Raw genomic sequence first — 27,656 nt, forward strand, 5'->3', positions numbered from 1 at the left:
GAACTCTTCAGTTCTCAAAACTTCCTTTTCACATATCCTTTCCAAACTTTCCTTTGTCATTTTGACTTTATCTTTTCATTGTACCAGCCACTAAGCCAGGCCAGGTTGTCTTAAGGTCCAAGAAAGAGACAATTGAGGAGCCCCAGATAACAGCCAGCCCCAACCGGCAGGTATGTGAATGAGGCTGTCGGTGTCCTTCTGATCAGCCCATCCCATGGCTGGTGGGAGAGCCCAGGGAAATCAGTAGAAAACCCAAGCACCAGCCCACAGGATGGTGAAAAGCCATAAATAATAAATTGTATTTTTTTTTAATGGAACTGGTTTCTTGTTTGTTTTAAATATTTTATTTATTTGAAAGAGAGATACACAGCAAGAGAGGGAACACAAGCAGGGCAAGTGGGAGAGGGAGAAGCAGGGTTCCTGCCGAGCGGGGAGCCAGATGTGGGGCTCCATCCCAGGACACTGGGATCATGACCTGAGCCAAAGGCAGATGCTGAATGATTGAGCCACCCAGTTGCCCTTAACAGTTGCTTTTTAAGGCACTAGGTGGTAAGGTGGTGTGTTCCACAACATCGCATAATAGAAATTTTGCTGTCCAGGGGTGACTGGGTGGCTCAGGTAATCCAGAGGTAAATATGCTAACATTTTAAGTATGCCAAATCCAGATATGAAGTCTATACACATTATTGGTATTTGCATTTTTAAAAACACAAAGTAGGACATTCTGTATGATGTGTTTAAAGGCTATTTTTCCCTACATATTTTGAATTTTTTAATGAATAATTCTATATCTGTACTATTCATTTTTGGGGGGGTTGCATTGTACATCATGATTTATTAATGAATTTCCTATCGAGGAACACTTGGTGTGGTTCTAATTTTTTGGCATAGTAAGAAATGTTTTGATGAACATCCTTGAGCATACTTCTTTGCACACCTTGAGGGTTATCTCCTCAGGATTATATCCTACATAATGGAATTAATACATCAAACATTTGTCAGTTTACAGGATTTTGAGTATGTATCATCTGATTCCTTTCCAGAAAAGTTGTACCAATTTACATTCTTACTGTAAATGGGTCAGAACTCTCTCTTGCCTGCACTTTTACCAACAGTGGATTTTTTTTTTTTAAAGATTTATTTATTTATTTACTTGACAGAGAGAGATCACAAGTAGGCAGAGAGGCAGGCAGAGAGAGAGGAAGGGAAGCAGGCTCCCCGCCGAGCAGAGAGCCTGATGCGGGACTCGATCCCAGGACCCCGAGACCATGACCTGAGCCGAAGGCAGCGGCTTAACACACTGAGCCACCCAGGTGCCCCCCAACAGTGGATTTTTAAAAAAAGATCTTTGTTGACCTAATGGATGAAGACCTATGATCTCATTACTATTTTAAATGTATTTTTACTGTTGAGACTGAATATATATATATATATATATATAAAGATTTTATTTATTTATTTGAAAGAGAGACACAGCGAGAAAGGGAACACAAGTAGGGGGAGTAAGAGAGGGAGAAGCATGATAGAGAAGGAGAAGTAGGCCTCAAGGTGAGCAGGGACCCCAATGCAGGGCTCTATCCCAGCACCCTGGGATCATGACCTGAGCCAAAGGCAGATGCCAAACGACTGAGCCACACAGGCAACCCTGAGACTGAATATATTTTCATGTGTGGTGGGCATTTGTGTCTTCTCTAAAAGCTGCATTCTCACTCTGGTCATTTTTCTGTTGTTACCTTTTTCTTACTGATTTGTGAATGTTACGGATATTAATACTTTGCCTATTCTGTGTGTGTGTGTGTGTGTGTATAGATAGATAGATAGAGATAAATTAGAGAAAAATATTGAGATATATATCTCTAAGATTTCCCTCAGAGTTTATGGGCTTAGGTGGATTTCTTTTAAACCCACAAACAAATCTGTTTATTTTTATTTCTGAGACGAGTGTTGACAGATTTATTGTTGTTGTTGTTGTTGTTTGTTTTTTATTTTTTTAATTTTTTATTTATTATTTTTTTTAAAGATTTTATTTATTTATTTGACAGACAGAGATCACAAGTAGGCAGAGAGGCAGGGAGAGAGAGAGAGGAAGGGAAGCAGGCTCCCTGCTGAGCAGAGAGCCCGATGCGGGACTCGATCCCAGGACCCTGGGATCATGACCTGAGTTGAAGGCAGAGGCTTTAACCCACTGAGCCCCCCAGGCGCCCCTGTTGTTGTTTTTTAAAGATTTTATTTATTTATTTGACAGAGAGAGATCACATGTAGGCAGAGAGGCAGGCAGAGAGAGAGGGGGAAGCAGACTCCCTGTTGAGCAGAGAGCCTGATGTGGGGCTGGATCTTGGGACTCCGAGATCATGACCTGAGCTGAAGGCAGAGGCTTAACCCACTGAACCACCCAGGTGCTCCATCAGATTTATTGTTTTAAACAATTGTGAAGTTTACATCCTTTCAGAGAGTGTCAGATACCATCTGGGTAATACCCAGGTCCCTCAGTTTAGGCCACATACTACATTCTGTTCTCACCATATATAGCCACAAGAATCTCCTGCTACTTCCAAATACAAACTCTCAGTTCTTGTGAATTTAGTTTCTGGTATGTGGTGCTTGTGGGCTCCGAAGTCTGAGTCTGACAGATCTGAGTCTGAGTTAGGATTCTGACTCAGCCACTCACCAACAGTATAAGAGCTTTTTGAACCTCGGCACTTCATATTTAAGTGAAGACAGGATTAATGAGAGTTTGAATTATATGTAATGAATGCAATGTTTGACGTACAGTTGGCACTAAATAAATGTTTTCCAGTCATCCCCCCATGTTTTTTCTCATGCTGATACATGTTTTTGGGGTATGCTTCTCTTGTCCTCCACCTCCCAATATTTTACCTATTCTTCTGACCTAGTTCTACCCAGACTTCTTTACAAAGGTGTACAGAGAACAGAGAGCCTACCATGCATCTTATTCAGGTTGGGTTCTTATAGTATCATTTCAATATTATAGATCTTATTACCTAACAAATGACACTTAAAAATAGCCTAATTATTATGTGAGTCATATCATTAGGGATTAATGCAAATTGGTTTAGTAAATAGAGCAATAATTGGTCTCTCAGCCTCTGGTATCTTATACCATTGAATATATTAGTATCATTGGGCAAAGGAGTGAAAGTGGTCAAAAGGGGCAAACCTTTTAGTAACCTATAAGTAAATTCTTGGGATCTAAAGCATAGCATGATGATCATAGTAAATACTTTATTGTATATTTGAAAGTTGTAAAGAGCAAATTGAGAAAGTTCTCATCACACACATAAATTATAACTGAGTTAATATCTGCTAACTAACTTGTAATCATTTTGAAATATATACATATATCAAATCATTATGCTGCACACCTTAAACTAGTACAATGTAGGTCACTAGAACTGGAAAAATTAATTTTTAAAAATTAAAAAAAATACATATATACCATTGGAATATATAATTCCTCATTAACTCAATATATACATCTCCCCAGTTCTAAGAAGTGTTTATACATTTTAATGTATCTGAAACTGGGATATGTCTTACTTAAGAAAGAGACCTTGGCCCAATGGCAGTCATGATATTGTTGGCATTGGCTCTGTATTTGTGAAAATGGTCATAACTGTTCTAATTGTCATAATTTCACTGAGTTTTATGCAATTTAATTCTATACACATCAATGTCATATGATAAAAGATGCTACTGAAGGCAAAAGAAATCGCCAAGTGTGTTAGATTAGGTGAAAAAAATTCTAAAGCAACAAGAGGCTGATGTAAGCATCTGATGTATTATACAGGACTATAGTTAAGGCATGGAATTTAATCTGTCAGAAACTTCTTTGTGGCCATTAACAGAGAAGCTGCAGAGTTTATGGTGGCATAGGAGTCAACTGAAAAAGAAAACCATGCTTTTGATCAAATAGGATAGCACCAGCATCAAACTTGCAGAATGATTGCCAGTGGCTAGGAAGTAAATTCCAGAGATCAGACTAAGGCATTTTAAGAAATACTGCCCTATCAATGATATTGTGCAGAAAAACAAACATATTGATTCTTTGTGTGAAAAGGGATTCAGGAGTTAGATTTAGTGTACAGAATTTTTAGAAATTCTTTACTCAATTTATTTTGCTTATATTTCCCTTTGCCCTATATGCACATTACTGTAAAAAATCTATGTCTAAGTCTAAAAGCACTCTTTAAATAAGTAGAAAACAAAAGTCCTGTATGACAACATGTGTCATAGTTTAATTGGCAACTCTTTCTTGGTGGCACATACTATTGATGATGGCTTCAATTTGGATATGATAAAGTGAATGTAGTCTAAACTATGCAGTATGTCTGTGAATTTCCAGACTTCCCCTAGTGAAGGAAGGAGTTTGGTGTCTTGCTGTTCTTGTTTTGGTGGATATGATGTAGTTGCCTAGGAATGAGGTAGGAAGATCCTGTGATTTCCTTGATAGTCTTTTTGCTACACTTGTTTGCAGACCCAACAGAGGTTGAAGAGATTATCACCATTTATGACGTTTTAACATAAGTCACAGATTGCATTCTGAATCAGGTAACACTTCATTTATCATTAGTTAAGCATTTTTAAATTATACTTTCCCAGTATAAAAGTATTATGTTAGTATGGAAAACATTCTGTGTTAAAAAGTATGTATGAGTATGTAATTAGCTGTATTTCTTCTTTAAATTTCTTAAAATTTTTTAAATTTAATTTTTTTAAACGATTTTATTTGACAGGAGAAAGCGAGAGAGGAAATAGAAGCACAGAGAGTGGGAGAGGGAGAAGCAGTCTTCCTGCTGTGTAGGGAGACTAATGCTGGGCTTGATTCCAAGACCCTGGGATCATGACCTCAGCCAAAGGCAGATGCTTAATGACGGAGCCACACAGGTACCCCTAAATTTCTTAAAATATTTAAAAAAATTCTTGGGGAGGGGGGCACCTGGGTGGCTCAGTGGGTTAAAGCCTCTGCCTTTGGCTCAGGTCATGATCCCCAGCGTCCTGGGATCTCTGCCCAGCGGGGAGCCTGCTTCCCTTCCTCTCTCTCTGCCTGCCTCTCTGCCTACTTGCTATCTCTGTCTGTCATAAATAAATAAAATCTTAAAAAAAAAATTCTGTGGTGCCTGGGTGGCTTCAGTGGGTTAAGCCTCTGCCTTCTGCTGGAGTCAAGATCTCAGGGTCCTGGGATAGAGCCCCACATAGGGCTCTCTGCTTAGCAGGGAGCATGCTCCCCCCACCCCCCTGCCTCTCTGCCTACTTGTGATCTCTGTCGAATAAATAAATAAAATACTTAAAAAAAATTTTTTAAAATTCTTGATGCCATTTCTCCTTTACAGAAGTGTCTCTGATCAAAGTAATATATACTTAACGTACAGCATTTGGTAATACAGAAAAGTATAAAACATAAAAATCCTCATGCTTCATCTCACAACCCAGAGCTTGCCTCTCACTATTTTGACCATTACATTCAATGTATGTAGGGCAAAAATGAGTAGCTTAAGTTGCTTAAGTAGCTTAAGTGGATGTGCACTGTATCTCTGCTGAATGAATGCATGAATGCTGAATGAGAACTTGGAGAACAGCCCACAAGTCTTGCTGATAGAATTAATTACATAGATCTTACGGTCATTTGTCCTCTCAAGTTGGCCTTATTCTTCTCACATAACAGGAACTTGGCCAGGATACAACCAACTTTCTACCATTTGGCAATGGAGCACTCTGGAAAGATGGTCACTGTCCTTACTTCATTCGTCTCACAAATTCATTCAACAAATACTAAGTGCCCACTGTGGGCCTGGAATACAGAGGGGCAATAAATCAACATGGCTTCTGCCCTCTTGATGCTTACGGTCCAAAGAAGACAAAACAGATAGTAAACATAAACACAAAAATAAATGTGTATATATGTAAATTGTCATTAAATGTAGAAAAGAAAGAGAACAGGTGGCTGGGGGAATATAAAATGGGCTGTGACGGTTTGATTCAGGAGGGGTCAGGGAAATCTCTGATGGTATAACACCTCAGAAGGTCAAGGAGAACAAAAGGGCAGGTTCTGGGGAGGTCGAAATTGAAGTAGCTGTGGCCTAAGAATAATGAAGAAAAAAATGTTGGGAGAAAAGACTGTTGCAGAGGTAGGCAGATCCTGCAAGGCCTTGTAAGTCATAGAGTTTGAAAAAAAAAAATATATATATATAATATATTTGTAATTTAATTTACATTTATCTTTTACATGGTAAAATCCAGGATTCAAAACAAAATGTTCTGGGCATCTGTGTGATTCAGTTGGTTGGGCCTCGATTTCCAGAGTCACGATCTCAAGGTCTGTGAGATTCAGCCCCCGAGCGGCTGGCGCTGGGGGTGGAGTTCCCTTAAGATTTTCTTTCTCTCCCTCTGCCTCTCCCCCTTTCTAAAAACAACGACGACAAAAACAAAAACAAAAAAACACAAAGCATAAAAGATCCAAGATCTTTTGAAAGAAAATTCCCGCTCCCACCAGTTTCCTCGGTACCCAGTCCCACCGTGCCCCCCCTCCCCCAGCTGCCTGCACACAAGCCTCCGGAAATACTCGAAGCACACGCAAGGGCATCTCTGTCTCTATTATAAAGTATTTTAAACCGGGGAGTGAGGGGATCAGATTTGTGTTTTAAGACCACCCCAGCGCTGAGAGGGCACTGACTCCCAGCGTTTAGAGCTACGCCTCCCATCTCACGCATTTCACAGACCCTCCTCGCCCCGGACTACCCCCCCAACCCCCTCAGCACCCCCCCCCCTCAACTCTGCCCCCAGGGCTTTCTAAATTGCAGCTCGGCCTGGCTCCCACGCTCGTTCTCACGCTGTGCTCCTGGCAAGCACTTAGCGCGCCCACAGCTCCCGGCACGGAACCCTGAAGTTCTGCACCCAGCCCACGTGTGCGCCAGTGTTTCAAAGCGAGTCCGCAGGAGACGGAAGGTACGCCAAGGCGGGAAGGCAGGCTCTGAGCTCCTGCGACAGAGGCGGGTGGGAGGGTGGCTAAGGCTGGGGCGGGGCTAAGGCTGGGGCGGGGCTAAGGCTGGGGGCTGGACCAAGCTTGAGGGCGGAGCCGACGGCTCTGGTCGGCCGCTGTGCTCTCCGGAGCTCCCCGGCTGCTGCGATTCCGTACGAGACCCGGGCCACCCAAGGGCCGGTGGACGCTCGCTGGCTCTGGGCTCTGTAAAGCCCCGAAGGTAAATCCGTCTAGGAGCCGGGCGGCTCGAGCGAGAGGGGGCCAACGACCGGGCCGGGCAGCTGGATGGCGGCGGAGAGGAGCGTCGCGCGGCGGCAAGTTTCTCCAAAAAGCTGAACTCGTCGCAAAGTTTCCTGTGCATCAGCTTGCACCCTGCGTACTGGTGGCGGGCTTTTTCCGTGCGGGTGGTCTTTGGGCGCTGGAGGGACGCGGAGGTAATTGGATTATTCCGCCTGGTCACAGCCCAGATTTCTCTCACGGACCGCGCGTTGCGGAGGGCGCAGATTTTGCCCTAGCAGGGGTGGGTAGTAGACACGCAGTTGGGTCGCGCACAGCAGTCGGGTGACCGCCAGGCTTGGAGCGCGTCTGCAAGGCGTGCCTGCTTGTCCCGAGGCAAAGTTCCATGATTTCTTTCCTCTTTAGGCAACTGGGTGCTGTTCCTTCCCGGGCTGACCTCGGAGTCTCCGCTATGGACAGCGAGAGTGAAGTGGATTTTTCTAGCAACAGTTTAACCCCTTTGTGGCGGAGGCGGTCAACTCCTCAGCCTCAGTTGCTGGGCCGGAGCAAGCCGAGGCCCCAATCCTACCAGAGCCCCACCGGGTTGCTGATCACGGATTTCCCCGTGGAGGACCGAGGGACGCTCCCCGCCATGCAGGCTACCACCCAGGTACCCACCGCTTCGGAGGGCAGGACGGTCCAGGAGAACCCGCAGCTTCTGTGTGCCCATAGGAGAGTGGTGACCAATGGGAGGACGGTCTCCCCGGAATATAGATCTGTCTCTCCTCGGCTGCGACGGCCCAACTCTCCCCAGGCTCCCAAAGCAGTGTCAGGGGTCTCCTCAAAATCCCCAGCGAATGGCACTGGGACCTCGCCTTTACCGCAGCCTGTGCGCCCCCAGCGGACTACCAAGTCGCCCCCCTGCTGCAACTGGGAGGTAGACCTGATCGCATCGACGACGAGCCCCCTGCCTTCAACCGCTGCAAATGGGCTTTTCCCTGAAATCGACTCCCCAGGCTCTGGTTCGCGATCTGGCCAGGCAACTAAGGACCTTGAGCCAGAACCCACGAAACTCTCTCCTGCGCCCCAGAAAAGTTCTTCGGAACACAAACTCCCCCTCCAAAGGCTGCCCTCCCAGGAGAACGAGCTTCCAGAGAATCCTTCAGTGGTTTTGAGCACAAACAGCCCCGCCGCCCTCAAAGTGGGGAAACAGCAAATCATTCCGAAGAGCCTGGCCTCGGAAATTAAACTAAGTAAGTCCAACAGTCAGAATGTGGAGCCCCACAGGAGACTCTTCAAGGTGCGCAGCATGGTGGAGGGCCTCGGAGCTTCTCTGGGCCCCTCAGAGGATGAGGGCGACGCGGAGAACGACGTGGACAGCCCAGGGTCTCTGCGGCGAGGCTTGCGATCCACATCCTATCGCCGGGCGGTGGTCAGTGGCTTTGATTTTGACAGTCCTACCACTTCAAAGAAGAAGAACAGAATGTCCCAGCCTGTTCTGAAAGCGGTGATGGAAGACAAGGAGAAGTTCTCCAGTCTGGGAAGGATAAAGGTAAGAGTGGGCAGGAGTGTCGCTGGCAAAGCCAGGCGTTCACCAAGCCAAAAGCAAAGGTGTTGGGGATGGGGAGGAGGGGCACGGAGAAAACCAGAAATTATTGTTCTCTTTCAATTCTCTTGTTGATCAGACCGGTACACTTCTGTCTCTTGGCCATGCTGTTTCTGGCAGTCACAGCCAGGTTAATGCAACTTTGTGGGAGGAAGTAAAACTCTTATCAGGGTTTTAACTTTTTAATCTCAGTCAAAATGTGGAGGCCTACCTAATGTGAAAAAGAAATGCAGCGAATTAGGTATGGGCTGAATCCTGAACACTTTTAATACAGGAAACTGAACAGAGGGTGGAGAGCAGGCATGGTACTCTTGACTGTACCCTCAACTGTCTGGAGCTGGTCTAGAGGTGTCAGTTAGGGGTTGCTGATTCATCACCCGGTGATACAGGAAACTCCTCATTTCTTTTGAGGATGTTGATTATTTTAGTTACTGGAAGTAATTGATTTATGTTAATTGATTAGAATGACTTTTTGAGTGGTGATAACCTACTAAATACCATTCAGGTAAAATGTGAATTTAAAAAATGATTGTCAGAATTACAGAAGGTACAAATAGTTTGTCATCTTTGTTGTTGCTTCTTTCTGTCACCACGGTCTGTGGTTGCATTTTATTCCCATGTTGTACCCATTTATTCTTGAACTTGAGTGCATCTAACTAGTTAGTAGCTCAGAACTTAAGGTTCGAGTGAACGGTGTGTATTGCTCCCTAATAAAGGCCTGGGAGTTGCATGTGTTAAAATATTGCCAAACAGGACCTAAAGAGATAGAGGAAAACTAAAGAAGGATATTTTGGAGTGTGCATCTGCTGCTTTCTCTGGGAACAAGGCAGATCTCAGCAGAAATTCGTTTGGGCAGCCACAACTTTTCTTGGTTAATCAGAGAACTGGAACCAGTTATATGAAGGTCAATATGTAATATACTAGGAAGGCTATTTTATTTTTTATGTCATGGCCTTAAAGAAATTACATAACATTTTAGGTGTCCCCCCCCCCACAAGTGTAGCAAAATTCAATTTAACAGTGATGGTGTATCTTGAGTAGTGAAATGAGCTGAGCTACTGGTCATCTCAGGGTTCTCAAGCTCTTTTGCTGGGGGTGGGGGACATTGTACATTTCATTTCACCATTTTATTGGATTATGATAATCAGATAAGTGAACTACTTGAGGGATCATCTGCTATCTGCTTTTGGAAATCTAATGAATGTAACAACAAGAAGTAATACTTTTTCTTAAAATAGCTGTATTTTCTATTTGGCTCATTCATACATCGTTTGCTTTGCTTTTTCCTTTTTTGCTTTTCTTGTTTCTTAGAAAAAAATGCTGAAAGGACAAGGAACATTTGATGGGGAAGGTAAGCATTTGATTTTCCAGACTTTTATTGCTGTTTCAATGTGGAATATCAATTATAAGTTGAAATCCAGCTGCAGTAACAAAAACACTTAAGATGAGAAAAATGTCCAACTTCTTCCCAAATTATACAGTACAAAACTCTGCACTGAGCTAAATTTTCATCGAGTAATACCAGCAGTGAATGGAATTAATAACATTTTTTGTACGTTGATGACTTTGTCAGCCAATGTCCTGGATTTTTACTTCTTATCTACTCTGCCTCACCTCCCTCGAAAAAATGGAGACAGAGTAAGAGCTAGTCCAGCTTTTTAGTTAAAAATCCTGAGTTTGGGGTACCTGGGTGGCTCAGTTGGTTAAGTGACTGCCTTCAGCTCAAGGCATGATCCTGGAGTCCTGGGATTGAGTCCTGCATTGGGGTCCCGGCTCCATGGGGAGTCTGCTCCTCTCTCTGACCTTCTCTCTTCTCATGTTCTCTCTCACTCTCTCAAATAAATAAATAATATCTTAAAAAAAAAAATCCCGAGTTTGGCATTTAGATCTTAAGTCTTACTTCTTTTGACTTAATATTCTTTTCCCCATATTTCCACCTTTTAGTGTTACTTCTGACTTCCTGTTTGCTTATCAAGTTTCAATTTTGGGGAATTCTAACTCTCCTGGCTGTTAGAAATATATTCCTAACAATCTGTAATCCGTATAGAAAAGCTGCTTCGGCCAGGTGTTCAAACCCTAATCAGATTAGCAGACTTTGGTAAACAGATGGGTCAAGTGTCCACCAACTGGAAGGGCACAAAGTGAGTGAGGAGCCCCACCTGCAGCCTTGCAGGTCTGGGGAGCATGGTGAAGGTGAAGGTAGTTCCTTGCTGTCATATTTTGAAATGTTAAGATTTTTTCTAACGTTTGAAGAGTCATGAAGAAGAGTATACCTCTCTGGAAGTAAATCTAATGTAAAATCACCCAGAGTTATAAAATACATAATCTCAGGTGATTATAAACTATTTCCCTATACATTTCTTATAAAAATCAGCTCCTTTGGAGGATTGCAACAGGACCAGTTTAAAAAAAAAAAAAAAAAGTTTTCATTGCACGAATCTTAGGAAACTGCTCTGTATGGAGAAGAAACCCAGATACAGTATTTTAGTTGGTTTGGACAAATTCATCTCCCTGGTTTTATAGTTGAGGAAACTGGGAGCTCAGAGAGGTTTAGTGCCTTGCCCACTGTCACACTGGGGTAGTAGGGCAGATAACTGGTTCTTAGTCCATTTGGCTTCCTCTTGTACCTCTTTGTGACCATCAAGTGAACAGAGTGTCTGCCTAATACGTATTTAGAGATGTTTTGCATCTTCTTGAATATGACATTAATTTTGGGACCTATGTCTTAAAGGGTTAGAAATTGTTGAGCTTTTTTTTTTTTTTTTTTTAAAGATTTTATTTATTTATTTGACGCAGAGAGAGATCAGAAGTAGGCAGAGAGAGGGGAGGAAGCAGGCTCCCTGCTGAGCAGAGAGCCCGATGTGGGGCTTGATCCCAGGACCCTGGGATCATGACCTGAGGTGAAGGCAGAGGCTTTAACCCACTGAGCCACCCAGGTGCCCCAGTGCTTTTTTTTTTTTTTTTAAAGATTTTATTTACTTATTTGACAAACAGAGATCACAAGTAGGCAGAGAGGCAGGCAGAGAGAAAGGGGGAAGCAGGCTCCCTGCTGAGCAGAGAGCCTGATGTGGGGCTCCATCCCAGGACCCTGAGATCACGACCTGAGCCGAAGGCAGAGGCTTTAACCCACTGAGCCACCCAGGCACCCCACGCTTTTTTTTTTTTAAAGTCAGAGGACACAACTTTTTTATAGTTCTATGTGGTTTTCCTTTTATATGGAGCTTTTCTATGCGTTCACTTGTGTCTTCTCAAATATGATGACCTAGAAATTGCTCTTACATACATGTACATGAGGAATACAGAATTCTTACAGATAATGACTAACAAGACTGTAAGTCAGGATGAGGTGCAGGAGAGTGGTAAGAACCTGTCATGGTGGAGTCAGGGACCTTGGTTCTTCTCCTACTGCTTCTGTTCATCAGCTGAGTGACTCTGAGCAAGCATCGTAACCTCACCAAGCCTTAGTTCCATCATGTATGAGAACTCTTACTGCCTTTGTTATGATGTTATGCTGAGAACGAATGAGGAATCTTATCAACTGTATGCATATGTTTTGGGTCAGCCTCTAAGTACTTTAAAGAGCTCTACAGACGTGTGGTAACCCAGTCTTTACCCTCACCATTAGTTTCACATGTGTAAGACAATCCGAGAACAGGAAAATCTTGCATTGAGTCCAGTATTATTTTAGTCACGGTGCCTACAGAACATGCAGCAGTTGCTGAGAGAAGGGGCAGACGTTTGCCAGCTTTGGTAGGTGGGAAGGGCAGGGCAAGCTCAATGCGTCCCAAGCCAAATTCAGTCTTTCCCTCTGCCCGCTGAATCTTTTCGGGTGTTGCCATCTCCTCCTGTGCTTTTGTTGGGACCTAAGGACCTAGGAAACATCCTGATCACCTCCCTTTCTCTGCCCCGCATCTCTAGCCCATCCCCAGGAACCCAGGTTATCATTCTCCCATAGCATCCTAATTAGTCTCCTACACAGTCAGTATTTTCTCCAACAATAGAATCCAGTTTTTCCTTTCAGTGGATTCACACTGCAATCAGGATAAAATGCAGTCTTTGCAGTGTGAAAGAAATTCAGTCATTTTGGATGTGGGATAAAAATCTAGTTCTTTTTTTTTTTTCCTTTTTTTTAAAAATTTTTTATTTTTTATAAACATATATTTTTATCCCCAGGGGAAAAATCTAGTTCTTTAACATTGCCTGCACACCTCCGCATGATTTAGACTGTCTGACTCATCTCCCTAAACTCACCTTATACCTTTGCCCACTAGACACCTGTGCTCTACATGTGGACTTTTCCTTTTTTCTTTTAAGGTATTAGGTTTCTTCTTGCCTCAGGGCTTTTTTTATATGCTTTCTCCTTATCTCTGTGACTTCTCATCTGTCATCTTAGATTTTTTCCTTAGAAACACTGTCTGACCCCCAGACTGGGTCATTCCCTGCTGAGAGACTCTTGTTCTCAGAGCACCCGTATATAAATTATTCAGCTTGTAGGTATGTTTATGTACAAGATTATTGTGTCCTCAACCCATCAGTGACTTGCCTTCTTACTTGAAGTGAAAACCAGAGTCCTTTAGTGGCATGGAAGCAGGGGCCTGGATGATCTGCCTCCTGTTCATCCTCAGCCCCCTTCTTAAGCTTTCTCCCTTTCCTTACCCCATTTCAGCTGTACAGCCTTCCCTGCTGGTCTTTGTACATGCAGATGTACAAAACAGACTCCTGACCCAGGACCTTTGTACTTGCTCTTCCCTCTGATGATGGTCTGTTCTTTCCCTGGCTGTAAGGTGGCTTGCTTTCTCACCTCTTTTAGGTCTTTGCTTAAATGTCATCTTGGTGAGGCCTCCCTAAATCACCCTATTTAAAAAATACAACCCCCTTTGTAGCACTCCCTTCCTTTCCCTGTTTTATTTTTCTCCATGACACTCACCAGCATCTGACATACGTGGAGTTACTTATTTATTGTCATTTTTTGCTCACTTTGATGTCTACTCTATGAAGATCGAGATTGTCATCTTTTTTGTTCATTGTTGTATCCCTGTTACTCAACAGTTGTTGGCATCTGGTAGGCCTTTTCCAGATATCAGCTGAATGAACGAATGAGTGAATGACTTGGACTATTTTCTCTTCCTATTTTTAGCTCGTGAAGGCACAGGAAGTGTCTTTTATTTTCCATTTACTCCCAGCTCTTGGCACATTGTAGATATATAGTACATGTTTGTTAAATAGGTAAATGAATGGTGATGGACTTTGAAGGAAAAGAAGGATATGAATTCAGTTTACCCCCCCCCCCCAAAAAAAAAAAAACCCCAGTGATTTAATAGGCCTGGCTATCCTCCAAGAGGGGTGGACAAAGATGTGGAAACTTTGCTTCAGTGGGTATTTTATGCATGGATCCTTTCCCTTCCTGTGCATGAATTTGGGACAGAGCTGTGAGAGTGAGAAAATCACATTTTGGTAATTTTTCTTCCGTGACAAAATCCATTTGCTTCTTTGTTGTTTATTAAACTAGAGACCAAACACTTTATAAATCTGGATGTTTGTTTAGAACAAGTAGCATAATGATGGGAGCCATTAGTGACATGTAGGGTTTGTGTTTCTTGCAGAAAATGCTGTCCTGTATCAGAACTACAAAGAAAAGGCTCTTGACATTGACTCTGATGAAGAGTCGGAGCCCAAAGAACAGAAGTCAGATGAAAAAATTGTGATTCACCACAAGCCACTGAGGTCCACGTGGAGCCAGCTGTCTGCGGTAAGTGTTTACCTTTTTCTTCCCGATCTGTGGCCCTGAAAAAACCAAGTTGTGGAAATTAGGTTTGGACGTGGTTTTAATTTTTTCTGCCAATGATCCTGTAACCTGAAAGAGAAAGACTCTTCTTTTTAGATTGTGAGATGTTTCTTGAAACCCTCCAGACACTAGTGAGAATGTTGATTTTGATTCTTCTGATCAAGAAAATTAGGTTTTGATAAAATAAGGTATCTTGACAATGATATACTCTACTCTGGAAGCTTCTTTTCCTGCTTGGTCTCTCTTCTTTTTTTTTTTTTTTTTTAACATAGTGTGTGTATGCAGAGGTAACTTAATCTATCCTGAACTTTATCATAATTATGACTATTTGTATAAATATATGTGTGTGTATCTATGCACAATAGGGAGTTTATGACAGTTCTTCCTTGGAAACTTCATTTGATTTAGACACTTTTATATGTTCTTGCAGCTGATTAATGAGTGGCAGTCTGTTTCCTTTCCCTCTGTGCATCTTTTGTGTGAGTGTGTCTGACACTTATGTTGTATTGATGAGTAATTTCTCCTCTCTGCATCAGACATCTTTTGTTTGTAGCTATAATTTCTCTTCCTCTTGGCTTAACAAATGTCACAGTGTGCTGCTTAGTTTACTTGATATGAGTTTGAGCTCAGTATCTGTGGGCCTCCGATGCATTACCAAGTAGAAAGGAATTCCCACGGCTGGCTTGGGTAGTGGGAGCATTGCATTGAAAACAAGCCAGTACACCTCTGTGAGTCCCTTAGGCAACACGGGAGCAGAAGCTATTCCCTCTTAAGCTGAAATGGGCATTGTTCAGAGTCCGGAATCTCATGTGTTCAGGGGACATGCTGACCTAAGAAAAGGAGTTGTGTATGTTGGAGCTCATAAACAGGCCATGGGAATGGATGTATGGTGATGATGGGAATGACTTCGGTCACGTTCTTCCTTCTTTCTTCTAGTCTGTGTTGGAATTCAGAATTCTAGAAACCGAGCCCTTTCTCTCTGTCTCCCTCCCAACCTCTAATTCTGCTCTAAGGAGAATTTATTTATTTCCAGTGCCTCCAAGGTGCGGCACCCTTAATATGTGCCATGGGCTAAAATGCCTACAAGGGCACAGCAAGCAACATTAAGGGGAGGCTGGTGAGTGTGGAGGTTGAGGCCTGTGGGGATTATGGTGAACAGCCCTGATATAACTTCAGTCGCCGCCACTTAGCTCACACCAGCCCAGTGTTGCTGGTGTTCCTTCTGACATTTAGGAAATGTTCCTTCTGACATTTAGGAAAGAGAACGCAGCAATCCAGAGTTTTATGAGTATTATCCCAATTCAAGTGTTAGAGAAATGATGTGTAAGGCCAACAAAGTATCTATGGGCCAGTCTTGTCTCCTCTGCTGGCAGTTTGGAACTTCTAGGATATTTCTATGATTTTTGCCTGTGCTCAGGTGATAATACCTACTCACAGAACTGACATTTGGTAACCTTATACCCTAATTCAATGATTTCATGATATTCTATCCCAAGGGCACATGTGGAGAAACTGGTGACAAGGCCCATGGAGGCCATGTTGGCTCTAAATGGCTATCATTCCATTCTGGTGTGGACCATTTGGTAGAGGACTCTTGAAAAGAAAACTGTGGATTTTTTGAGCTCTTCCTCCGTGGTAACAGTTGCATTTGTTAGCCCAGGCCTGAATCTTGCCGTTGTTCTCTGAATGCTGAACAGCGATGTATACTGATGTATCACACTCTGATCCTACCTATTCTGAGTACTGAAAAGCACGCTGCCATACTTAGGCCTCCAAAAGTTTGGCTTTCAGCTAGATTAACAAACACACATTAAAATAATACTACACATCCTTCTGCACAACTGCAAATATGGGCATGCATTTCATTTGGCCAAGGATACGTGTACCCATGTGCCTTTTGTTAACAAGATTTCTATCAAAAGACTGGTGACAAAATGTAAAACTATAAAGTGGGTTCTAACTTCAGTGTGTGTTATCTTGGGTTTTAGTGTTCCCAAGAGGCTTGTGTGTATTTGCTGTGTTGCTTGGCAATTATATTTAATCAAAGCAACATTGGACTTTGCCACCTCCCATTCTTAGACTTCAGCCCGTGATTTCTTTGTGCATTTTGTGTCTCCTTTTCACATTTAAAATATTTTACTTTTTAAAAAAAATTATAAAGTACTTCAGGGGCGCCTGGGTGGCTCAGTGGGTTAAAGCCTCTGCCTTCAGCTGGGGTCAGGCTGTCTGCTCAGCAGGGAGCCTGCTTCCTCCTCTCTCTCTGCCTGCTTCTCTGCCTACTTGTGATCTATGTCTGTCAAATACATCAATAAAATCTTAAAAAAAAATTATAAAGTACTTCAAACATGCAGAAAAACTTAAAAATGAGTATGTGTAAGAGATTTCTGGGTACCTGCCACCCACATTGAACAAATGCTAACATTTTAACATATTTACTGCGGATCTCTCTTTTTTTGGGCAGATCCAGTTCACCACCCTCCTTTCCAGTACTTTTCTCCTTTCTGCCATCCCAAAATAATCACTGTCCTGAGGTTCTCCTCTGTACTTCCTACATGGGTTTTCTACCCACTAAAAAGATGCAGACAGCTCTGGCTTTTAGGAAAGTGGATATTTCAGTGAAAAAGTGGTCATTTCTTTTTCAGAAGCTTAGCAGTTGTTAGGTCCAAGTTGCCATTAGGATCCTAAAGAAAGGAAGCTTTTGTAAATTATGAGCATTGTCAGGATGTCTTTGTAGGGATCAGCACCTCCATTTCTCTGTCTGACCTCATGCCCCAATCCTTCCTTGTAGACGGGCCACAGGGGTTAGTGCAGGTCTCAGAAACATCTGCTCTTCCCATGCTTACCTTTAATGTGCCAAATTGACATAGTAGCTCCCATCTCATCATGCATTATGACTTTAATACAAAATTCTTTTTTGAGTATGGTCTTGATCCCAGAAAGAGGGTAGGGTGGGTGGTTTTCTTGTGAGGGTTTGCATGAGCACATATGTGCATTAGCTGTTGTTGGTTGTTTTATTGTCTTAAAATCTCTTTGTTGCAAACATCTGCCTGCCTCTTGGGATGATGAAACTTTGCTTATCAGTTGACAGTAAGAATAATTCAGTATGCAAAAGACTCTTGAGGAGTGCAGCAGTTTGCAGTGATATACAGTTGTTGCATAGGTCTTCAAGCCTTCAGTGTGTAGTATAATGTTTTAGTGTGCTTGTCTCTATGTCTCCTTTGGTTCCGTTGGACAATTACATAGGTGACAGGTGCCCCCCCCTTAACATTAAACCTTAGTAGGACAGGTTTTTTTTTTAATTTTATTTTTTATTAAAAAAAAATTTTTTTTTTTAAATTTATCTGAGAGAGAGTAAGAGAGAGTATGAGAGGGGAGAAAAATCAGAGGGAAAAGCAGGCTCCCTGTGGAGCTGGGAGCCCAGTGCAGGACTCAGTCCTCTGGGATCATGACCTGAGCCAAAGACAGTCGCTTAACCAACTGAGCCATCCAGGTGCCCTAGCAGGACAGGTTTTAACTGTAGTGTTGTGATTATGTAACAATAAGGGAGAATTAGAACTGTATAAGAAACATTTACTTGTTCCTCAATAGAAGGGAAAATCTAGCTGCCCAGACTTCTTGAGTCAGATTAAAGTAAGCAAATGCGGATGTACTTAGCAATGGTGCCTCTGCCATTAGGTTCTCCGTGCAGCAGTGGCTATTCTCCTATAGTCAGAAATACAACCTGGGCTCCTTAGTCTCATAAGAGGGTGACAGGTTTACTTTTCATTCCCTTGATCATAAAGGAGGTAGAACTCTTCGAGTATATACAGAGTAGGTAGGTAGGTGTAGGATGTCTTCATTCCAGGAATTATAACTTTTCAGGCCTGGGAGAACACTGGTATATGAGAAATAATTTAAAATCATTATGGTTCGTGGATTTGAGTCTTTGACATTGGAAAGTCATTTCTGATTTCTAAAGATCTGTGCCCAGAGACACAGAACCTGCCACACACACAGGTCAGGTGCCCAGTGACTCACCTAAAATGGCAGCATGAGGATGAAGCCAGTAGTTCTCGGACCTCTGGGAAGAGTTTGCGGGTTTGAAGAAAAACATCAATATTATTAGTTGGGGATAGAACACCAAGTCCTTGGTATAGTGACTGCCAGATAACCCGTTGAGTCCTGGATACAAAGAGAGCTTTAGGATTTCCCTACAGTTCATCCTTTAATGGGATTCTGGAAGCATTTGCAGTATTACAGAAAATAAAGGATAAATCTTGACTGGAGTCTTTTTGTTTTTCCTCCTAACCACACCTCCCTGCCCCGAGCTCACATACTGTGAATGTCCTGAAAAATGATGGTTGTGAAACCAGTGTTTGTTTTTTCAAGATCAGTGACAGCACCGAAGCCACACTCACCAGCCATGCCCTGACCCCATTTATTTGCCATGGGGTGTGTTTGTGTAATTTCCATCACCTTGACATGCCAGGTATCTTTGAAAAGGGTGTTTAGGCTCTAGAGGCAAAAACAAGCACGCAGGCAAACTTCCCGCTGGAACTCAGCACCTAATATAGTCATCCTCTGCTCTCCTCTTCCTTTGCACTTGCTGATGGGGGTTTATCAGTCATCTTCAGTCATTTTGATCTCTTCAGTTTGTTCAGAAATGTTAAGCTCTCTAGTTAGGAACCAGTTTTTCCATTTTCCTCAGAGTATTCCTTCAGCTGTGCAGAGTGGGGCTAATGGTTTAACGGGAGGTCTGATGTCAGGACCTCAGTCTCTGAGTCCTGGCTCTGCTCTTCAAGCTCACATCGTTTGCCTCTGGATGACTTTCTGAACTGCCAGGTGAGGAAGGATGATTTGAAAAATGGTCATTTTGTATAAGTATAATTCCATCCAGTTTATTATATAACAGACACCTTGGTGACTTAGCAGTTTGATCTGATGGGACTTACCCTTCCAGAATTTACACCATGTTTGTTGTGAAAGGTCTGTTTTCTATAAAAACTAGAGCTCAACAGATGTAATAAGCCTGAATATCATCCTGTTTGCAGAAAATGTTTTATGCATTCAGAGATCATAGAGAAATGCGTTCTTTTTCCTTAAATTTTCATACTTGTCTGAATTAATTTTCAGCTGTTCAGTGACTTGCTCCTTAAAATAATCTCTTCAGTCATATAATTTTCCATTCATATTTTGCAACATTTCACTCTCATAAAATTATTTTTTACCTTAGATGATTAATGCCTTTTACCATATCTATCTTTTCTGTTTAAATAGTTTTTTAAAAAATGCTCATTTTTCATGCCTGGCTTGGTTTTAGCGCTCAGTGGAAATTGTCAGAGCTTTAGATATGTACTTGCCCACACTTTTAAATCGGGCAGTAGTTCTCCTGGAATGTTTGTATTTTTATAAACAGAAATAGAGATCCATGTGCCTATGTCTGAGAGATACTCAGAGATTCTGTTCTAGTCAAGAGGGCTAGATCTGGGGGCCTGCCTAGCTGTCAGTGCAATTAGATGATGTGGTTCTTTTAATGTTTTTGAAAATTAATTTTGATTTCTATTAAGCAACATATAATACGTTCTCCATGTAAAAAATAAATGAACATTTCAGGTAAGACTAAAATCTCTTTCATCACGTCTGCAATCCCAATCTCTTTCCCCTTCGCTATAGGAATGCTATTTTCAATTTGGTAACATTCTCAAAATCCATGTATATACATTGAAGAGAAATATAAAGATTGTATGTGTTTACTTAAATATATACTCTGTGGCTTTTACAGTTTGCTTTTTTTCTGAACCATGTGTCTTATAAATCCTTTCATGTCTATACATGATGATCTTCACTACTCTTTCTAGCTTCGGCATTATTTTGTAGGATGGATATCAGTTTTGCTTCTTTCCCTTTGAAAGGTTATACATGCTTTGAGAATGAAAACTTTGAGGCATGGCTTTTCAGAAAATGCACACACAAGTATATAAATATTTGTTTATAATATTTTTCTGTTTCTTTATTTCAGTTTGAGGTTTTTTTTTTTTTTTTAAAGATTTTCTTTATTTATTTGACAGAGAGAGATCACAAGTAGACAGAGAGGCAGGCAGAGAGAGAGAGGGAAGCAGGCTCCCTGCTGAGCAGAGAGCCCGATGTGGGACTCGATCCCAGGACCCTGAGATCATGACCTGAGCCGAAGGCAGCGGCTTAACCCACTGAGCCACCCAGGCGCCCCCAGTTTGAGGTTTTAAAAGATTTTACTCACTTATTGGACAGAGAGAGAGGGAGAAAAAGAGGGGAGGAGCAGAGGGAGAGGGACAAGCAGAGTCCTTGCTGAGCGCAGAACCTGATGCCCATGATCTCCATGTCATGATCTCCCATGACCCCGAGATCCTTACCTGAGCTGAAATCAAGAGCTGGACGCTCAACCGACTGAGCCACCCGGGTGCCCTTGGAGCTCTCTATGTATTAAGTATAGTTCCCATGTTGTTCATATCACATTTAGAAGTTTTCCTTTTTCTGAATTGTAGCAGATTTGGAACTTGAGCTGTGTAACCCTTTCTGAAGAATATATGTAGTCTTCAGAATATGAAAAAACTTTTCCAGCTGGAGCTGAGTAATGAAAGGGCAATTGAATAGTAGATATGGCAATGTTTATGTTCTTAATTCTCCCAAGAGAACAATAGGGTGTGAAATGTGGGTATGTGTGCACCATGCCCCTAGGGAGACAGAGTGCAAGAGACAGGTGCTCCAACCAAGTGGGAGGAGATGAGCACAGGGATATTAAATTTTGATTGGCATAACTACAAAAAGGCATTTCAGTCAGAAACCTAGACTTGGGACCCAATACAAAAAGGGCCTTATTATTTCATTGAGCACAAAACCAACAAGAGAGGTTGACGAAAGATTCCTTCATTCATCTAGAGTTAATGGAGAGCCAGCTCTGTGCTAGATGCTCAGAGACAGACTCCACCTTGGTTCACTTCCTTAAAGACACCCTTCATGGTGACACAGATGTCAAATAATCACACAAATCAATGACAGAATTAAAACTGTATGAATGCCATGAAGGACATGTTTGTGCTGCTCTGAGATCCTACGGGGGCGGGCACCTGTCTGGGCAAGGTGCTGTCAACTGATAGATGGTGGCAAAGGAAGAGACATGAGCCACCATCAGTGGCGTGTCAAGACAGGTGTCTGGGTGAAGTTGGTGTGGGGCCCAGGGACCGAACTGAGGAGTCCCAGGCAGGGAAACTGTCCTGTATGTAGACCCTCATGGGTAATGGTGAGTGAGAGGAGTGAAAACAAAATTGCTGTAGCTGGAGCTTCTTGCTCTGGTTGGTGGCACTTACTTCCTCACTCCTTCCATCTCTGAATATTCCAGGCTCCCTAGGCTCCATCTCTGGGGCTCTTACCTGTGCTTGGTTGGTGATCTCCTCCAATCATTTTTTTTTTTTTTAAGATTTTATTTATTTATTTGACACAAAGAGAGAGAGAGATCACAAGCAGGCAGAGAGGCAGGCAGAGAGAGAGGGGGAAACAGGTTCCCTGCTGAGCAGAAAGCCCGATGTGGGGCTCGATCCCAGGCTCCTGAGATCACGACCTGAGCCAAAGGCAGAGGCCTTAACCCACTGAGCTACCCAGGCGCCCTGGTGTTCTCCAATCTTGTGAATTTAAATACATCATATACTCTGATGACTTCTGAGTTTCTATTTCTAGACCAGACGTTTCCCTGAGTTTTCAGACAAGGGTATCCAGATTCTTTTCTGATATAATGGGCCTCTCAAAGTTAATCTGTGTAAAAGTTTACTTCTGCTGATTTTCTTCTCTCCTGCCCAGACCTGCTTTTCCCACTATATATATATATATATATATATATATATATATATATATATATTTTTTTTTTTTTTTTTTTTTTCCTAAGCAAATAACAGCTTCATCTTCCTAGTTGCCAAGGTGAAAAAACCTTGGTATCATTCCTCAGTCTTCTTTTTCTTCCATAACCTTTTCCAATTTGGTACAAAGCTGGTTTGCTGCCTTCACCTTCAAAAGTGAATTATCCCCACTGCTTTCCAGCTCAACTCCTGTGTCTCCTGGGATCCCTTTACATCTCCTCTCTATGTAGCAACATGGAATTATATTGTTTATTTGTAATGCTGTTAAAATATGCTGAGATACTGTCACTTTGTTTGGCTCCCTCAGGTGTTCTCGAGGCCACTTAGAGTAAAGGCCAAGTCTTACGGTGGCCTGGGAGGCTGTGTGATCTGGCCTGATTTCCTTCCTGGACTGATCTCCTGGTTCCTCCTCCATATTGCCCAATGCTCAATCACACTGATGTTCCTAGAATACAAGGTGTACTCTGCCCCAGGGCCTTTGCATTTGTGGTCTGCCCAGCTTAGAGTAGCTCTTCCTCCAGAGAGCCACATGGTTTTCTCCCTCACCTTCTCCCTAGCACCCCTTTAATATTTTTTATCCTCTCCATGACATTAACTCTGTCACATACTGTGTGATTTACTTTTTTGGTTAATTGTCCAACTACTCTGCTGAAATAAAAGCTGCATAAAGGCAGAGGTTTTTGTCCATTGTGTTTCCTCCTATTTCCCTAGGACATGAAGCAGTGCTTGACTTATAGTAAGCTTGCAGAAACTATCGGGTGAGTTTATGAATGAATGTATAAATAAGTGAATACACGTAGACATATAATCCCAGAAGTGAAAGTAGTAGAAAGTTACTCAGCAGTGAAAGCAGTGAGGAAGTTTCCTACTCAGGGACCATTTGGAAGCTGTTTTTTATTTTTATTAAGAAAAAATTCTTGATCATTGGTTGGCTACCTCCTGGATTTAATACATGTCTTTGATACATTGGGGAATTTGGCATCTTCATAGTTTAAAACTGTGTTAGCCCATGGTAGGTATTGGCTGTTGTGAAATCAAATTCAGTAGTAACCAAATTTTTCACTTGGTATTTCTTCTGGGGAGGTCAATGGGAGGCATTCAAGAATGATAGTCTTCTGTAGGAATACAGTGCAATTCGGTCAAAGGAGGGAAGGCTGAGTTACTTTGAGCAGTTCTGAATGATTGTGAAAAAAAAGTCTAGAATACTGAGCTTTGGATTGTGGAAATCATCTATCAGATTCTTGTTTTTACCCTCTCCATCTTAAGATGTGCCCATGTGGCATCTCCAGTCCTCTAGTCCAGTGAGGGGACTGTTCCTCAAGGCCACATCCACAGAGTGATTTGTCTCCATGATGATTTGAGAAGTCGTCACTATAAAAACTATTATTAAATCTTTAAACGCTGGACTTAATGTTTAAAATTTCGTTTCTCAAATTTTTTTTTGATTTATCCAGAATGCTGATAGCCTGTTGATTTTTTACTTTAGTCTGTGCTCTAATGTCTTACAATTATTCCTGCATTCATTATCTGAATATCTATTATTTGAAGAGGTGAAGACTACAGAGCCAATGGATAGCTTCTACAGAAGAAGTAGTATTGCCAGTGAAAGGAAATGGCAGATTATTTTCCGTTTTGGTGTAAGGGATCAACATAGCCACCCATTCAACTGAAATAACACAAAAATGGAATTGTTCCCATTTTGAAGCAGCAGGAAATTCTGCTTCAGGTAGTGATATGCGAAGGAGTAGGATTGTTGTTCGCTCAGCTGAGCAAGAGGGATCCCCTATATCCTCATGGGTTCAAGGTCTCGCTAGGAGCAGGCAGTGCAGGGGCTGACTTGCAGAGCTGTAGCTCAGGGACCTGCCTTTGGATCATTATGCTTTTAATTTGTTGACATGCAGTTAAATTGTTGGCCACATATTTGCAGAGGATCTACTGTGCACCAGGGGTTATACTAGGTGATTTCACTACAATTTATGTGGCCCTTAGGACAATAGCAGGATACCTTGTCTACTTTGTATCAAGGCAGTTGAGACTACACCAGGTTAAATATGGTTTCTCTCCAGCTATTTTTGTTAGGGTTTTGAGATTACCTAGAATGGAGCCATGGGCTCTGGAAAAGCAGGAACGGTATTTCTCTCTGGTACCTGGCCGATAAGGTGTCTTAGCAAGTGTCTGCTGGTGGCTCTCATCTTGCCATGAATTAATTTTCCTTTTTGCTATATCTGTCTTTTCTCCTGAGAGCTCCTGCACATTCTCTTTCTGAGTCCTTATAACATAGACTTATGGTTACCTTGCGTGGTCCTACTCACCTCATGTTTTCCTGTCAGCTTCCCTATGTAAGTACCCAGTTCAGTTTCTTGAGAGAATCCTGTCAGATCAGAGCAACTCAGCACTTTCCCTATTTTAATAGGCCACTTAACCAATCTTTGTTGTTTGGCCAGGTGCCTAACTAGCTCTATTCCAGTCAGCTTTGGCCTCCATTATTCAATATTGTGAGAGATGTGGCCCCCTTGGTTGGTTTGTTTTGTGGAGGCCTGAGTAGAACGGTGTTCCTTGTAGGGATCTGTGAGACTGTTTAGCAACACGACTGACCTATCTAGTGTGAATTTGCACCTGGTGGCTGGGGTGTCTGGGTGCCTCAGTCGGGTAAGCGTCTGCCTTCAGCTTAGGTCATGATGCCAGGGTCCTGGGATTGCCTGATATTGGGCTCTCTGCTCAGTGGGGAGCCTGGTTTTCCCTCTCCCTCTGCTGCTTCCCTTGCTAATGCTCTCTCTCTATCTCAAATAAATAAGTAAAATCTTTAAGAAAAATTTATACATGGTGGAGTTGGTGTTGCAAACACTGTGTATATCAGAGGCTTAGCAAATGAGAAGCACATTTTACCTTGTAGTCTTTTGTGTGTATATGCATGTGTGTGTGTGTGTGTATCTCAAACAAAAGTTAGAAGTTACCCTTAATACTTACATTACACACTATGATATTTCTGTCTTTTCTGTTTTGTTACATTTCAATAGGTGTTGACCAGAAATTCATGGACTTTATTGTGTAATTCATTTGTAGTTTAGAAAACACTGGTGTCTGATTCGTAAATTCATTGGTATTACACTGCGTCGCGGTGGATGTGGCAAACAAAGCAAGCCTAAATCCCTGTACCTGCCCAGTAGGAACTTAGAAGCTGGTTCAGAAGACAATAGAAATGAAACAGCTAAATGGTGTTTCTGAAAGAATGTAGGGTACAGTGCCAAAATGAATGACATAGATAGAAATCACAAAGAAGTGTAAAGATCATGGAATCTTTCTCTAGGGAGGGTGACTAAAACTAGGTGGGCAGAAGAGTAGGAAATAAAAGCATTGAAAGTATGAAATATGGCTTGAGTGAAGTTCGATGTCTAGGTCAATGGAAGAACAACAGTAGTAAGTCTTGCCAGTGTCTCAGATCTCCTCCATACGATAAGATAATCCCCGTCTGATGAAAACTTTGCATGCTTTGTACATCTAATGTTAAATATCAATTCGCTTTTGGGGCTCAGTCCTTAAAGCGTCTGTCTTTGCCTCAGGTCATGATCCCAGGGTCCTAGGATCTTGGGATCCATTGGGCTCCCTGATCTATTGGGAGCCTGCGTCTCCCTATCTGACTTCCTCTGCTTGTGTTCCCTCTCTCACTGTCTCTCTCCGTCAGATAAGTAAATATTAAAAAATATTAAAAATATATATATATATCAGTTTGCTTTCTTACCCAATTTTCCAGGACAGGTTTTCCTCAGGTTAGGTCTTTATTGCAAATCTAGGAAATTAACTTTGTTGTCAGTGTTGTTTTAAGTAACTGACTGGTTTGGAGTTGATCATTCCTCTCTATCTGCCACTTGACAAAAACCGCAAATAAAAATGGAATAGCATCCAGATCCCCGCATCACGTTCACGAACAGGAGCTCCTCTCCTACAAGGGGGACACCTCAGCCCTGTTCTGCCTTTGTCAGACCTTGTTGACGTAGGCCTTCAGTAAGTCAGGGGTGCCGTGCTCAGTTACCCCAGTTCTAGCCCAGTCCCCGTTGCCATCACACTTGCACACCTGCCTGGCCTCACCTCATTTTCATCACTGTCTTAGAAGCCACTGTGTGGTTTGGGCTTGACTGAAATCTTGCTTTCTTATTGCCTCCCTTTCCCTGCTTTACTTCCTTTTTCTGCTGGTGGTCACCTGCCATGTCTGTAGCTTTCCTTGTGGACAACAACAAAGAAATGCAGGTATTATTGCCATGTTTAAACAATTCCATGTGTTTGCCCTGCTTGCTTTATTCCTTTCTTGAGAAAGGACTTTGAAACCTATTTTAGTTTTTATTAAAAATGAGGCTTTGATTACAAAGCCGAGACATGTTTACTAAGCAAAAATAGTTACCAATAAACATAAAGAATAAAATAAAAATTAGTTGAAATTTCTTCCTTTCCCCATCACTGTTGACATTTTGGTATAGAGCTTTTCAGACAAGAGTGTGTGTGTGTGCGTGTGTGTGTGTATAGAGGTTTTTTTTTTTTTTTTAATGTGTGTACATATGGAGGTTTTTTTAAGCAAAAATTCAATAATATAATATTGTCTTATTACACATATTTTCCCCTTAGCAGTGTTGTAAATATCCTTTCATGCCATTAAACCTGGTGTTTTATAACACATCTTTTTTTCTCTTACCCATGTTGTGAAGTGACTGTTCATGTCATTAAACTTTCTTCATAAGAACTTTTTAAAACCCATATTGTATTTCATCAAATAAGTGGGTGTTAGGTTCTTTTACCCAACTCCCTATTCAGTTTTCAATTTAAAACCCTTAATTTAAAGGTGATTAAATTCTTTAAAACAATCTTTTTTGAATTACACAAGTAAAACAGATAGGTTGTCCTTACTACAACATTAAACACACCAGTTAAGACTGAAATCTGCTTTGGTTTTACCACCATTCCCAATCTCTTCCCCTGTGAACCACTATTAACACTGCTCCTCCGTATTTTATTAAGTGTTCCACTTTTTAAAACTGCTCATCTTTTATTAAATACTTGTAGAGAACTGTCTATCTCTTCTAAAGCCGGTTTCCTTTTCATCCTTTTCACTCCATGTCATTAGCTTTTCATGCCTTTCCTAACTTCATTTTCTTCTCTTTAATTGTTGATAGATAAAGGAAAGCTGCTTCTCTTGCT

General features: G+C 42.0%; 1 protein-coding gene across 2 annotated transcripts in view; it reads left to right on the forward strand.

Annotated features, from left to right (window-relative positions):
- Window positions 1-7,157: 7,157 nt before the first annotated feature.
- Window positions 7,158-27,656, forward strand: part of ARHGEF26 (Rho guanine nucleotide exchange factor 26) — a 125,418-nt gene continuing 104,919 nt past the window's right edge. The window contains exons 1-4 of one of the 2 annotated variants that reach the window (XM_044251640.1): window positions 7,158-7,431; window positions 7,640-8,765; window positions 10,131-10,170; window positions 14,423-14,568. In XM_044251640.1, coding sequence (XP_044107575.1) covers window positions 7,686-8,765; window positions 10,131-10,170; window positions 14,423-14,568 — 1,266 coding nt within the window. In that variant the 5' untranslated portion in view covers window positions 7,158-7,431; window positions 7,640-7,685. Of the gene's footprint in view, window positions 8,766-10,130; window positions 10,171-14,422; window positions 14,569-27,656 lie in introns of both variants that reach the window. The other variant, XM_044251639.1, reaches the window with a different exon arrangement.

Source organism: Neovison vison, chromosome 6 (assembly GCF_020171115.1).
Source record: "Neovison vison isolate M4711 chromosome 6, ASM_NN_V1, whole genome shotgun sequence".
NCBI lineage: Eukaryota > Metazoa > Chordata > Mammalia > Carnivora > Mustelidae > Neogale > Neogale vison.